This window comes from Epinephelus fuscoguttatus, linkage group LG1 (assembly GCF_011397635.1).
Source record: "Epinephelus fuscoguttatus linkage group LG1, E.fuscoguttatus.final_Chr_v1".
NCBI classification, from domain to species: domain Eukaryota; kingdom Metazoa; phylum Chordata; class Actinopteri; order Perciformes; family Serranidae; genus Epinephelus; species Epinephelus fuscoguttatus.
In genome coordinates, this window is record NC_064752.1 from 26,469,637 (window position 1) to 26,482,713 (window position 13,077).

General features: G+C 40.3%; 2 protein-coding genes across 2 annotated transcripts; one reads left to right on the forward strand and one right to left on the reverse strand.

Annotated features, from left to right (window-relative positions):
• Positions 1–3,260: 3,260 nt before the first annotated feature.
• On the reverse strand, positions 3,261–8,237 carry sdhb (succinate dehydrogenase complex, subunit B, iron sulfur (Ip)). Its single transcript, XM_049582193.1, has 8 exons — positions 8,105–8,237; positions 6,697–6,830; positions 5,855–5,940; positions 5,397–5,533; positions 4,359–4,475; positions 4,163–4,264; positions 3,929–4,051; positions 3,261–3,823 (listed from the first exon to the last, which is right to left on the reverse strand). Exons 1-8 carry the CDS (start codon positions 8,174–8,176, stop codon positions 3,743–3,745), a joined length of 852 nt encoding a protein of 283 aa, XP_049438150.1. The 5' UTR covers positions 8,177–8,237; the 3' UTR covers positions 3,261–3,742.
• A 283-nt stretch (positions 8,238–8,520) lies between these two features.
• On the forward strand, positions 8,521–12,700 carry mrpl20 (mitochondrial ribosomal protein L20). Its single transcript, XM_049582207.1, has 4 exons — positions 8,521–8,729; positions 8,979–9,089; positions 11,335–11,412; positions 11,514–12,700. Exons 1-4 carry the CDS (start codon positions 8,643–8,645, stop codon positions 11,685–11,687), a joined length of 450 nt encoding a protein of 149 aa, XP_049438164.1. The 5' UTR covers positions 8,521–8,642; the 3' UTR covers positions 11,688–12,700.
• Positions 12,701–13,077: the final 377 nt, after the last annotated feature.

Below are 13,077 nucleotides of genomic sequence, written 5' to 3' on the forward strand. Positions count from 1 at the left end.
CACTTTCTTAGCATGCCAGGAGAGTTGGTGAAAACATACTGATAGGGGTATGTTGAAGCAGGGACAGACGGTGAGATCTGACCCCAAAAAACCCTCTATGTGCTATGTGACATTTAGAAGATACTGCAAAAAAAATGAGATGATGCTTGGATTTTAGCCTATTGTGCTCTTAAGGGGTTTCCTTGTGAAAGTGTTCTGAAAGCCAAAGACTTGCAAATATGGCAACGTACTTTGGACAAATGAAGTGGCATCATATGAAAGCAAAAAACTCTTCAGTATCCAGCAAAAGGACGTCCTGACTGGTTACTGGACTGAGGCAGCAGACTTTTATTTTCAACTCACTCCACATGAGGCACCAAACATCTGACAGGTACAGGTAAATGAGTCAGACCTTGGTATGAACTGGTTATTAGTGTATGTGTCAGTTTTTATAGATATGTTTAGTAGTAGTGTAATTTAAAATTCTTCACTCTTATTGTTGCAACTTGCCCTGGTATTGGCGCAGATCGTAACAACAAAACACCTTGTATTTGACATAAGTTAATGAGTTCTGTGATATAGTTGGAGAGTTGTAGTCAAGAAATGAGGGTAATCTGTGTCAGAATTTGAGAGCTCTAACACTAAAATTCAGCAATTTATTAGGTGCTGAGACATATTTATATATATGTATATACCATCAACCTGCCAGGGACTGCAGATGAAAATTAGCCTGTATGGCTAAATCTGGCACATTTACGTGACTTAAGTGATCATGTTAATTAATGTGCACTGTCCATTATTAAATAAAATAAACATAAACATAAACATTGCTGTAAGTATTGCAACCATCCCCGGCCTAGTATAATTATTGATTATTTTTCTCTATCACGTTTCATTGAATTCCATTGTTTTTGTCTTCACTGATGAAATATAACTTAGCAAATCCATTTACATTTTTTTCAATCTCACCAGCAACATATTTTTAAAAAGCCATCACTATGGTATGTTGTAATGTGTTATTTGTTTCTGTAAATAAAACACTAAGTAACTTAATAATTAATTTAACTCAGTCATATCGCCCTTAAAGGTCTACTGTGAGGGATTTAGTGGCATCTAGTGGTGAAGTTGAAGAACTAAACCTTCTCTTGTGTACCAAGTGTGCAGGAGAGCCATAATGGCCGACACAACACAAATGGCCATATCTGAGCCAGTGTTTTGTTTGTCCATTCTGGGCTACTGTAGAAACAACATGCTGGACTCCGTGGAGAAGGACCCACCCCGTACGGCTCATTCTAAGATAACAAAACACAATGAGTCTTTATTTTCAGGTGATTATACATTAATTAAAACATAGTTATAGATATTATAATTTCTGCCAATACATGCCTACATCTGACACATTGGACCTTTAACATGCGTTTTATGTCATACAACTGATGGTTCTGACAATAACCTTAATAGCCATTGTTATTTTTTTATGTCATCGGTTTGATTTTGATTTTTACAAAACAATGAAATTCAGTTTATATATCTATACTGGATAAATGAGACCAGATTAAATGTCACTGATAATCTTCCACAGATTAAATATGTCCCATAACTGCAGATTGCTGTTTTGGAGTCATAAACTAGGAAATATGACCAAATGACTCCAGTTCTAAAGTCCTTACACTGGCTACCTGTTTTCAAAATCTTACTGCTTGTGTATAAATCACTCTGTGGCTCCGCGCCCAAATATATCTCTGACATACTCGTGATTAGAACATCTGGGTCCAGCCTACTGACCATCCCAAAGGTCAGAACAAAACATGGTGAAGCAGCATTTTGTTATCATGCAGGACAACACTTGGAATAACCTCCCAGGTGATGTTAGACAAGCCCCGACTCTGACCGCTTCAAGTCAAAGCTGAAATGATTCCCTCTTTACACTGCCTACTCCACCCTGTAATGACTGCAAACTCATTTTTAACTCGTCTTTGCACCTCTTGCCTGCACTTTTACTATTTTTAATATATTTTTTTAAATTGTAAATTAGTAAATAGTAATTTATTTTAGCATTTATATCTTTTCTCTTTACTTTTTCATTATAAATCTGTATCTATTACTATGACTCATATTTTCTTGCTCTGTAAAGCACTTTGAATTGCCCTGGCATATGAATTGTGCTATATAAATAAAGTTAAAATGTTACACCCCACCCCACTTATATATAATATAATACATGATTCAACAAGTGATGGACTTAGTGTAATACCACATCATACAAATTCTGTTGCGAGTAAAAGTCCTGAATTAAAAATTTTACTTTACTACTACTACTCACTTTTTTAAAGTACAAAAGTATTAGCATGAAAATATACACGAGTGTCAAAAGTAAAATACCTCATTATACAAAATGCCCCATATCAGAATAATGTTTATATTATTGGATGATAATTATTGATGCTTTAATGTGCATTTAAATGTTGCAGCTGGTACATGTGAAGCTCTTTTTAATTGCTCTCTGTACTGCTGGGTAATTTAATCTGTTATAATACATCATATTTTATTAGCTGAATCAGAATATTAAAAGTAGCGGGTAACTAAAGCTTTAAAATAAATAAAGTGAAATTAAAAGTGTGTTTCCCTTCAAGACTTAATGGAAGTTAAGTCTAACAGCAGAAAATGGAGGTACTCTAGTAAAGAGAAGGGGTGGGATTTAATAAGTTTATACTTTCTCCCACTTCTTTTCAGATGTGTAAATCAAAGTAGCTATACATTGACTACTGCTTTACATTGTGCTTTTCATTGTTTGTAAATATTCCTTTCTGTTGGCCTGTTTGTATGATCATGTCTTTTTTTTTTTTTACGTTTGATGTCAAATATCAAAGTACAATTACCTCAAAACTAAACTTAAATACAGAAGTTTAGTAAATGTACTTAGTTACATTGCACCACTGAGTTCAACACGAATACTCAACATGAGTTTCATTATTTGATGAAGAGCTTTTATATTAGATGGTTTAGGTGTTGCTTCTAATGTGTCCACTCCTGTATTTTGCTGACACACAGTTCAGGTGTCTTTTACTTCATTTCAAAGCTGATGTACTCCATGAGAGAGACAGTGTGTCGAACACTTTTTACATGAACTCTTAAACTACACTCAGTATGAGTTGAGACCGCAGATGGTTGGACTCATTCACACCTGCGACTCTGCACAATAGTGACACCTAGAGGACGCCACAGTCTACATGTGTGACATCACTAAGTGACATCAGTAATAACCAGTACGAACAGCTGCAGGCATTTCAACTATTTATTTTCCATCAAAACAAAGACTGCTGTTGGTATGTTGAATGATCTGAGGGAACATAGATACTGTATGTAAGCAACTGCTGACCTGAAATTCAACGAGCTAAAAAATGTTTACACACCTTTTGACTATTAAAATGCAGCATCTTGTCTCCCAAGTGCACAAACATTCACACAGTAGAGCTGAAGATAAATACATCTGTTATGGTACATGTAAGACTTAGACACACACACACTTGAGCATTCATACTGTACATGTGCGTTTATGTAACACCAAGTCCTCCAGCCACACACACACACATACACGCACTTCCATTACAGTTGAGGGCAGTCTGCAGGGAGTGGTGGTGGTGCTGGTAGTGTTGGAGCTAACAGGTGTTCTGGCCCTTCAGACCTCAAAAAGCATTTTTCTTGTAATCAATATATAATTTTATCATGGAGGGAAACATTGATCAAGAGGACCACTGAGGTCTCAGACAGCAGCTGCCTTCTTCTCCTTGTACGTGGCCATCATCTTCTTGATCTCAGCTATCGCCTTCCCTGGGTTCAGGCCCTGAGAGGAAGACCAGACACATGAGGAGAGAGCAGTAAGAATTTAAGATATACAAAGCCTGAGCTGTGCTGTATGTGTGGCTGCAGACATGTGCAGACAGGTCACCTTGGGGCAGGTCTTGGTGCAGTTCATGATAGTGTGGCAGCGGTAGAGCGAGAAAGGATCCTGCAGCTTGGACAGACGCTCCTCTGTGAACTCATCTCGAGAGTCGATCATCCAACGGTACGCCTGAGAGACAACAGGATGTTACTCATAAACTCATCATCTGTGTGGTTATTTTATGCCGATTCAGAATTTAAAGTCAGTGATTCCTAAATGTTTACATGTTCAGGCACACACCTGCATGAGCACAGCAGGCCCGAGGTATTTGTCTCCGTTCCACCAGTAGCTGGGGCAGCTCGTACTGCAGCAGGCGCACAGGATACATTCATACAGCCCGTCCTACATGAGGAGAAAAGCAATGAATGACGTCTCTTATTTACATGTAAACACTGAAAAGCTTTGATGTTTTCCCAAACTAAAAACAGTGGCGTACCAGTTTCTGTCTGTCCTCCACAGTCTGCAGGTACTGCTCCTTTCCTTCATTTGCCTCATCCTTCTTCTTCAGGTAGGGTTCAATAGACTTGTACTGGGCGTAGAAGTTACTCATGTCCTGCAAAAAACACAAGTCTACAATCAAGGATCATGTCAGCATACAAATGACAGAATTAAACAAATAATTAAATCTAAGGAGCTGATCTGATTTGACTGCCAATCTCTGTCGCAGGTGAAGGAAAATGTAGTTATGAAACAAAGGATCATTCCATTTTGGCTATATGGGACTACTGAATGTCTGATCTGACAGAATTGCTTCGGTTTCTCCCAGTAAATCACAGCCTGTACTGGTATAAATGTATTGATCAGAGTACTCACATAAAAGAGCTCACAGAGTACTAAATATTTTTTGAACTTATGAACAACTCTCTGTCAAATTCAGCGAGGGGAGACATATAAAAACAGCTGTTTGCAGCTTGTGACTCGCATCTCTCTCTTTCTAGAAAGTTGAAAGTACTGTTTACAACCACAGAAAGCAAGCAGAACCAAACTAAGTGACATGTTCTGCTGTCTGTCTTATCTGTCTCCTCTGCTCTCTCTCTGCAGCGCCACTGCTGCACCTGCTCACACCTACAAATGCCTCCACACAACAAACAGTGCTGGATGGAACACCTCCTATTATAAAATCCATTCTTATGCCAAGTCAAGAAGACAAAGTGTTTTATTATGAGTTTCAGCTTTTTTATCTGGTGCGGAAAAAATGGGAACTAATGTTGAGAAAATAGATTAAGAAAAAAAAGCAAGACTTTATGACTCAGATTTGACTATGTACATTTTTAGTCGGGGACACCCCTAATATTCAGTAACACATTTAGCAAGTTGTGTTGAGTCACATGAACACCTGTTGAATTTACCATGTACATATTTTCAAGAGGCAACTAATAAATAAAATAAGTCTTTATTATCCATAACCACGTTTTGGCTTCAGTGATTAATTTCAAATCATGACTAAACAACATAACTTAGGGGGGTTACTCACAGGTACCAGGTCCTTGACCACATACATATGTGGCAGAGGGTAAATCTTGGTTGGCTTGCTGAGGTTGGTGTCAATCTTGTTGAGACAGGCAAGAGTGTTTCCTCCATTAATGTTCATTGCACAGGATCCACAAATACCTGCGTTTAAACGAAATAAAAGCTTTTAATATAATTGCAAAAACAAGGCGATCTCATGACAAAATGCTTCTCCTATCTTTTTTATAAACATTTATTTAACAAAAAAACAAACAAACAAAAAACAACAATGATTGAGATAATATATCTTTTTCAGAAGTGCCAGGCCAAGATAGCAGTGAATTTTTGTGGTTAATTCTATTCTATTAATTGACTACCACAACCATCATTAATAATAACACAGAATTATTATTTGTTGCCACATTTATTGATCTTTTTATTATCTACACGCTGATGCTTTTGTAGAGCCTCTATGTTACCAACCTTCCCTGCAGGAGCGGCGGAAGGTCAGGGTGGAGTCCATCTCATTTTTGATCTTGATCAGAGCATCAAGAACCATTGGGCCGCAACTACAAGAAGACAAACAAGACGAGTTAGTGACTGGAGAAGGTCAAGACATTAACTTATAAAAGGGAACATCTAGGGGACATCTAGGGGACGTCTCTGACTTGTCGAACAAGAAAATCCTGACCGGATTCAGGGGCAAACAGCATTTTTGAGTTTTGGACTCTTTTGTCTGCAGCATCATGTTGACAGAAGTGAGTTAAGAGTTTCCCAAAGCTGATTAGAGAACAGATGAAGAAAGAGGATTGGAAATATGCCAGGCTGCCAGAGCCACCTGAGTTTAATCTACCTGACAGCTGTTCACAGTTTGTTAATAGTGCCCTCTGTTTATGTGTGCTTGGGTATTGCTTTGAGCTTCACTAAGCGATAAGCCTCCGCAAGTGCAAGTGAACATGATCAGCTAATAGATGTGTTATTAAACATGGCCATATTTTCCTGCATGCATTATAAAAGATAAGCAAAGATTTGAAGTCCGCCTCACCTGCACCTCTTACTAATATAACAATGGGCACAGATAATCACTGATTCTGAAGGGATGCCAGGTGTCAATAAATTTTAAATTCAACCATCCTTATTTTTTAATGAATAGCCAGGGAGAAAAAGCGGCAATACACTCCAAGGTGTCCTGATATAAAAAGCGATAGATTCAGCTTCCTGTCACCCATCATTTTTAGATATCGGGGCACCTTGTTGTGCATTATCACTTAAGTATCTAAGTAGTTAATGCTTGAGAACACAGATGGAAGAGCCATAAAACCTACGTGTTGAGGTCGATTTCGTAGGTCTGCATGCGGGGTTTGTCTCCTGGAGTGTCTGGGTCCCATCTGTACACCTGGAACTTCTTTACTCTGGGCTGAGCTGCTGGAGCCGCTGCTGTCTGGGCATACCGCACCGCCTAACAGCAGGGACAAGGGCAGGAAATACATGATCATTTTGGCAGTCGACTGTTTTCATTAGACACTCCCTTAATAAACACACACAGAAAATTAGAGTTCGATGATGAACTGACATAAAGTTCATATCTAATTTAATCTTTCATTGTATCTTTCACTTTGTACTAATTGTATTGCCATTTCAACATTCACTCTGGTGCTCACTGTCTTAAAGGTTCCTTGTACAGAATATAGTACAATTCTTCTAAAAGACAAGCATTCAATTTTACTTATAAGTGATCAGAAGTAGCAGGTGCATGCTCCTTTAAATAATTCTATTAATCTAAATCAATGGTTTTCAACCTTTTTCGTGTCTACACTGATGCACATTAGGTCACAGACCCCCATTTGATAAAATTTCACTTCAGGGCCTCCATCTCAAAGATCTGGGTTGTTAGATAAGATTAAGACCAAACAGTTGTCAAGTACACTTGAGTAGATAGCGGAGGAGGAAGTGAAACCTTTGGTCTGAATTCTCACTCATGGGACTTTTGCTCACAGTGTGCTTACTTCTGGTGAAGTAAAAATAAAAGTAAAACATAATATATTTCCCATTTTCCTGGGAACCTTCTGGAGCTCCCTGAAGGACCCCAGGTTTAGAGTGGATCTTTAGTTTTATAAGAGGTAAACATTACATAACATTAACCCCAAACCACTGCCATATCAGTGATCATAAAACATTATTTTGTTTGTTAAACAATACAAAGAAAATCCAAATTACACACAGGTTATCACTTGTGTTAGTATGACACATTGCAGTGACGTGATTTAGCAAACATGACTATTACACAAGGTTATTACAAGTTTATCACTTTTGTCTGGCTGTTTGATCTCACTGAATTTCATCCATAAAATGTGAGCTTGTATAATCAGTTAACATTGTCATAGTTAGGTGAACAATGTTTACGCATCTCTTTCTGTCACGTTTGGTGCTCACGTGGATTTTAACTGCCTAAATTTTAAGCTTAACACACACCAGCACATAAAGAAGAAATTCACACGTTTAAAAAGTTAATGTTGTGTCAGTTCAACCACAGTTAGCACTGAAAGCTAGCTAGTTGGTAGCTAACTGCTGAACCACGTAACATTGACTTCAGAGTATAGACGGAGCCCTCCGCTGTCAACAGGGACTGTAGCTCCGTTGCAATGTCACTTTAGGCAAAGCCATGACAGAAACTGTAATTGACATTAACGGCTAATTAAACCGGTTTGTTTGTTGTAATGATTTTCAACGTACCACCAGTCCTGCGGGGGAGCGGAACGCCAAAACACCACAGCGGCTCAAGGACGTGAAACTGGCAACCGACATTTTGGAGTTTCTCTGACCTCCACCGCCTGCGATCCCAGCAGCCACCGTGGCTGCGTCACAGCTCGGGTGGGAGCGCGTGTTTTGTGAAGCGGTGTCTCCCGGCTTTCAAAGCACACTGGAGGTTATCAAACACAAGGAGAGCGTGAAATTTCATGATTTGTTTGATTTTCTTGTGACGATTTTGCCTTGTCTTTAATTGTTGCTTTACAATAATCTTCTGTAGTTATAATGGATTTGTTTTAATTGAGACTCCGGGTCTTCGTAGGACAGCAAACGCGGGCGGACACACGTACATCAGATGCCTCGGTTCTTAAATCCAACGAACCCAAAGCGCCTCTGTCAGTCGTAACACAGCGTGTGAGGTTGAACTCACATAACAGTCTCTTCACTGGTGGAGTGGACTAAGGTCATTTAAATAGTGTTTTAATTCAGGACGGTGGTGAAGTGGGCCACTTGAAGAGCAGACATGGTGTTCCTGACGTTATCTTGTTGGATAAGAAGCCGAGGACCCGACAGATACTGGAAAGTTCAAGAAGTCCTCAAACATGCACGGGTAAGGCCACGACTATTTCCTGGAGGAGAAGGGGGGCTAAGCTTCTCTTCACTGCTAAAATGTTGTGGTATTTGTGTTGTATACATTTATGTGTGACACTGAATCTGAAATGTTGTTTAAACCAGACAATCAGTGAGTCATTTGCTGCATGGTTGGGTTGGAAACATGCCTCATCATTGTAATCTAATATTAACAGGATACTGAGAGTCATTTTGTGTAAGTCATCCTCCCTGTCGGTTCATCCTACAGCACTTCAGAGGCAGGAAGAACCGCTGCTACAGGCTGGCTGTGAAGGCAGTCAGGAGAGCTTTTGTCTACGCCACTAAAGGTCGGAAGCTAAAGAAGCGCAACATGAGGACGGTGAGACACCTGATGAGACACCTGATACTCAAATACAACAACAGCAAACACATGGGTAACACACAGGGTACAGTCTGAGGTTTGTCAATGATATTTAGTGTGTAGTATTCAAAAGAGCTTCTAGCTGCTGTGTAATCCAGGCTATCACTCTCAGTGCATGAACAGGTGTACCTCACCTGAACATTGAGAGTCTGGGAATGATCAAGAGGAGGATCATGTGAAGCAGTGCATGCTGCAGACAGTCACTGTGCAGCTGTTTACCATCCCTGTGCTACTCTCTAATTCAATTTATTTAATTTCACCAGGATAATACTGCATACACATATACAGTCATTGGCCACTTTATTAGGTACACCTTGCTAGTATCACGTTGGACCCTTTTTGCCTTCAGAACTGCCTTAATTCTTCATGGCATAGATTCAGTAAGGTGCTGGAAACATTCCTCAGAGATTTTGGTCCATATTGGCATCGTACATCTATGATGCAACTCTCCCGTTCCACCACATCCCAAAGGTGCTCTATTGGATTGAGATCTGGTGACTGTGGAGGCCATTGGAGCGCAGTGAACTCATTGTCATGTTCAAGAAACCAGTTTGAGATGATTTGAGCTTTGTGACATGGTGTGTTATCCTGCTGGAAGTAGCCATCAGAGGATGGGTGCGCTGTGATCATAAAGGGATGGACACGGTCAGCAACAATACTCAGGTAGGCTGTGGTGTTTAAACCATGCTCAGTTGGTACTAAGGGGCCCAAAGTGTGCCAAGAAAATATCCCCCACACCATTACACCTCCACCACCAGCCTGAACCGTTGATACAAGGCAGGATGGATCCATGCTTTCATGTTGTTTACACCAAATTCTGGCCCTACCATCTGAATGTCGCAGCAGAAATCCAGACTCATCAGACCAGGCAACATTTTTCTGCTGCTGTAGCCCATCTGCTTCAAGGTTGGACGTGTTGTTGGTTCAGAGAGTCTTCTGCAGACCTTGGTTGTAACAAATGGTTATTTGAGTTACTGTTGCCTTTCTATCATCTTGAACCAGTCTGGCCATTCTCCTCTGACCTCTGGCATCAACAAGGCATTTTCACCCAGAGAACTGCCGCTCTCTTTGTCAGACCATCCTCTGTAAACCCTAGAGATGGTTGTGGATGTCGGATGTCGGACAACTTCCTCCAACTTAATAATGAAAAGACAGAAACCCTAATTGTTGCCCCAGACATTGTAATCTCAAATGTGAAGTCTTGTATCGGGTCTTTAACCAATTGTGTCCAACGCAAACTTCGTAATTTAGGTGTCATATTCGACCAAGCCCTATCATTTGATAATCACGTTAGCATACTCACCCGATCTTGTTTCTCACAACTTAGGAACATTGCAAAATTAAGGTCAGTTGTGTCCAAAGCTGAATTGGAAATGATCATTCATGCTTTTATTAGCTCTCGCTTCCAATCCTGTCCTCCTTGCACTGGCTTCCAGTAGAATTCCAAATCAACTTTAAAGTATTGCTCCTGACTTTTAAAGCCCTACATGGTCTAGCCCCTGCATACATCACAGACCTCCTTCAACCTCACACTCCGCGTCACACTCTAAAATCCTCGGATCAGCTCCTACTGTCAGTTCTACGTACTCGTTTCGTCACTCGTGGAGACCGAGCATTTCAAGCAGTTGCTCACAAACTTTGGAATGCCCTCCCCTTTTTGTTGCGATCCGCAGCATCATGTGACACTTTCAAAAAAACAACTGAAAACACTGCTCTTTAGCCAGGCCTTTGGTTAACTAACTCCTTTTACCCCATCAATCTCTTACTGTTTTTCTTTTATCTAATGTTTTATTTACATTTTGCACTTTGCAGACACCTTGTCTTTTGCCTTGCTTTGTTTTTAATGCTTCGTCTTGTGCTTTGTTTTTAATGTTGTGTTATATTGTTGTACTTGCTTTGTCTACTGGAAAGCACTTTGTGATCTAGTATCTGTGAAAGGTGCTATATAAATAAACTTTACTTACTTACTTACTTGTGTGTGAAAATCCCAGTTAAGACCATAACGTGTGATCAGTGATGATAGGTAAACATTGGTTCACTGAGGGAGTCACATGTCAAAAAGGTTGGGAGCCACTGCCTCCACTGTGTACATCCATCGTATTCATTGTTTTCAGTTCGGGCATGCCGATGTCTTGCAAAGAATAATTATGTTATTAATTGAGCAAAGTAATCAGTATTATTTATTGTGCTCTTATTTCTTCAGCTCTGGATCTCACGCATCGCAGCAGCATCACGAGAGCATGGCATGAAGTATCCCGCCCTAATGCACAACCTCACCAAGGTTAGTTGTGCTGAATGTTAGGGAACTGCACCAGTCCTCTATGTTCTCTGTGCTGTTTGTTCACTTTATCTGTGACACATTTCCTCTGTTCGTCCACACAGACCAGCGTTCAGCTCAACCGACGTGTGATCAGTGATCTCGCCATCACAGAGCCTCGGTCATTCCTCTCACTTGCAAAGCTGGCGAGGGCTCGGCAACAGGAAGGCTTCCGTGCAGCACTGGGTGACGGCAAAGAGCCCGCTGGTGTCTTCTCCCGTGTTGTTGTACTACAGTGAAGGACTCGCTGCAGTTACAGATTTCCAATTGTTATGTGGTTTAAAGATCGGGGGTCTTGGATTATGGGGATGCCATGAAAAAGTCAGGCACACAGTCGCCTCCTGTCATCAAGGTTTTCGCTTCATCTAAATATTTTTTGTATAATAATATAAGATTATCAGTTGAATTATTTTGTGTGTCATACTTTGATCACTAAACCAGGAATGCTCTGTGACTAATAATGACCCACATAAATGACCCATCTTGACACCAGGGTCTGGTTGCTATATGTGATGGGGGTCGCTTGGTAAAAAAAGGTCAACTGATGTGTGATCAGAGAGTAGACCATGACATGATGTACTGCCAGACCAGTGTCTCTGCCTCTGCCATGTATAAACAAGTCGACATGGAGACTCACATGTGTTAGCCGCACACTGATGTAAAATCCTTTGAACTGTTACCAACAGAGCGACGTCCCTGAAGCAGAAAGAAATGCAATATCTTGCTCAAGGACACTCCAGCAGGATGGATGATTACTGTTGCAGTGCCTTGATGGCTGACCTTGAAGGACAGTTTAGAAAAGATTGAATATTTGAAATTATGCACGTATGTCACAACAAGGACACAATCATAATCCAAGATGGCCCCTGGCATTTAACAGCATAGCATTGTTTGTCCACAGACAGCCCTGCTTCTGCTCTGTTCACTGATTTATCCCCAACATCTCTATCATGTGTGCCAGACTTTTCCGGCTACAGTGCTCCCTACAAAATACTCCACTGCAGCACCCCGGTTACCTCCTGTATCATGATAGAGGATGTGATTATCCATTTCCACAAACCTCCCTTTGTTTGCATATGAAACCTTTTGTTAAGTTATGAATGGATGCTGATTATGAGGGGTTTTTTGTGGAGGCTGGGAAGAGGAGTGACCTCAAGCTTTTTCACATGTTGACTTCTCACTCTGTGTAAATATAGATTTTACCATTTGTTGTGAGGTTGAATGTCAAGGTAATTAAAGATTTTGATATGAATGTTGTTATCCTGTCTTGTTTCTATTCAAACATGTTAGGGGTGTGATTTTGAGAGAGATTTTATTCCTAACTAGTCACATCGGCTTCTGCAAATGTCCCTCTGCTGTAGCCATAATTGCATAATGCACAGTATTATAATACTAGAGAAAAGGCACAATTATCTTCCTCCAATGGACCAGCAGTATTTCAGAAGCATTGCTCCAGCCTTACATGAATATCTCATGAATGCTCCATGTTACACACTGAGATAAAGAACAGACACCACTGATGTCAATGACCTGTGACTTACAAAACCATTAAACAACCTGATGCAACTACAAGAAAACCAGTGAATTCAATGGTTTTTGACCCTCTGCGGCTACCGTAGCAATTTTGGG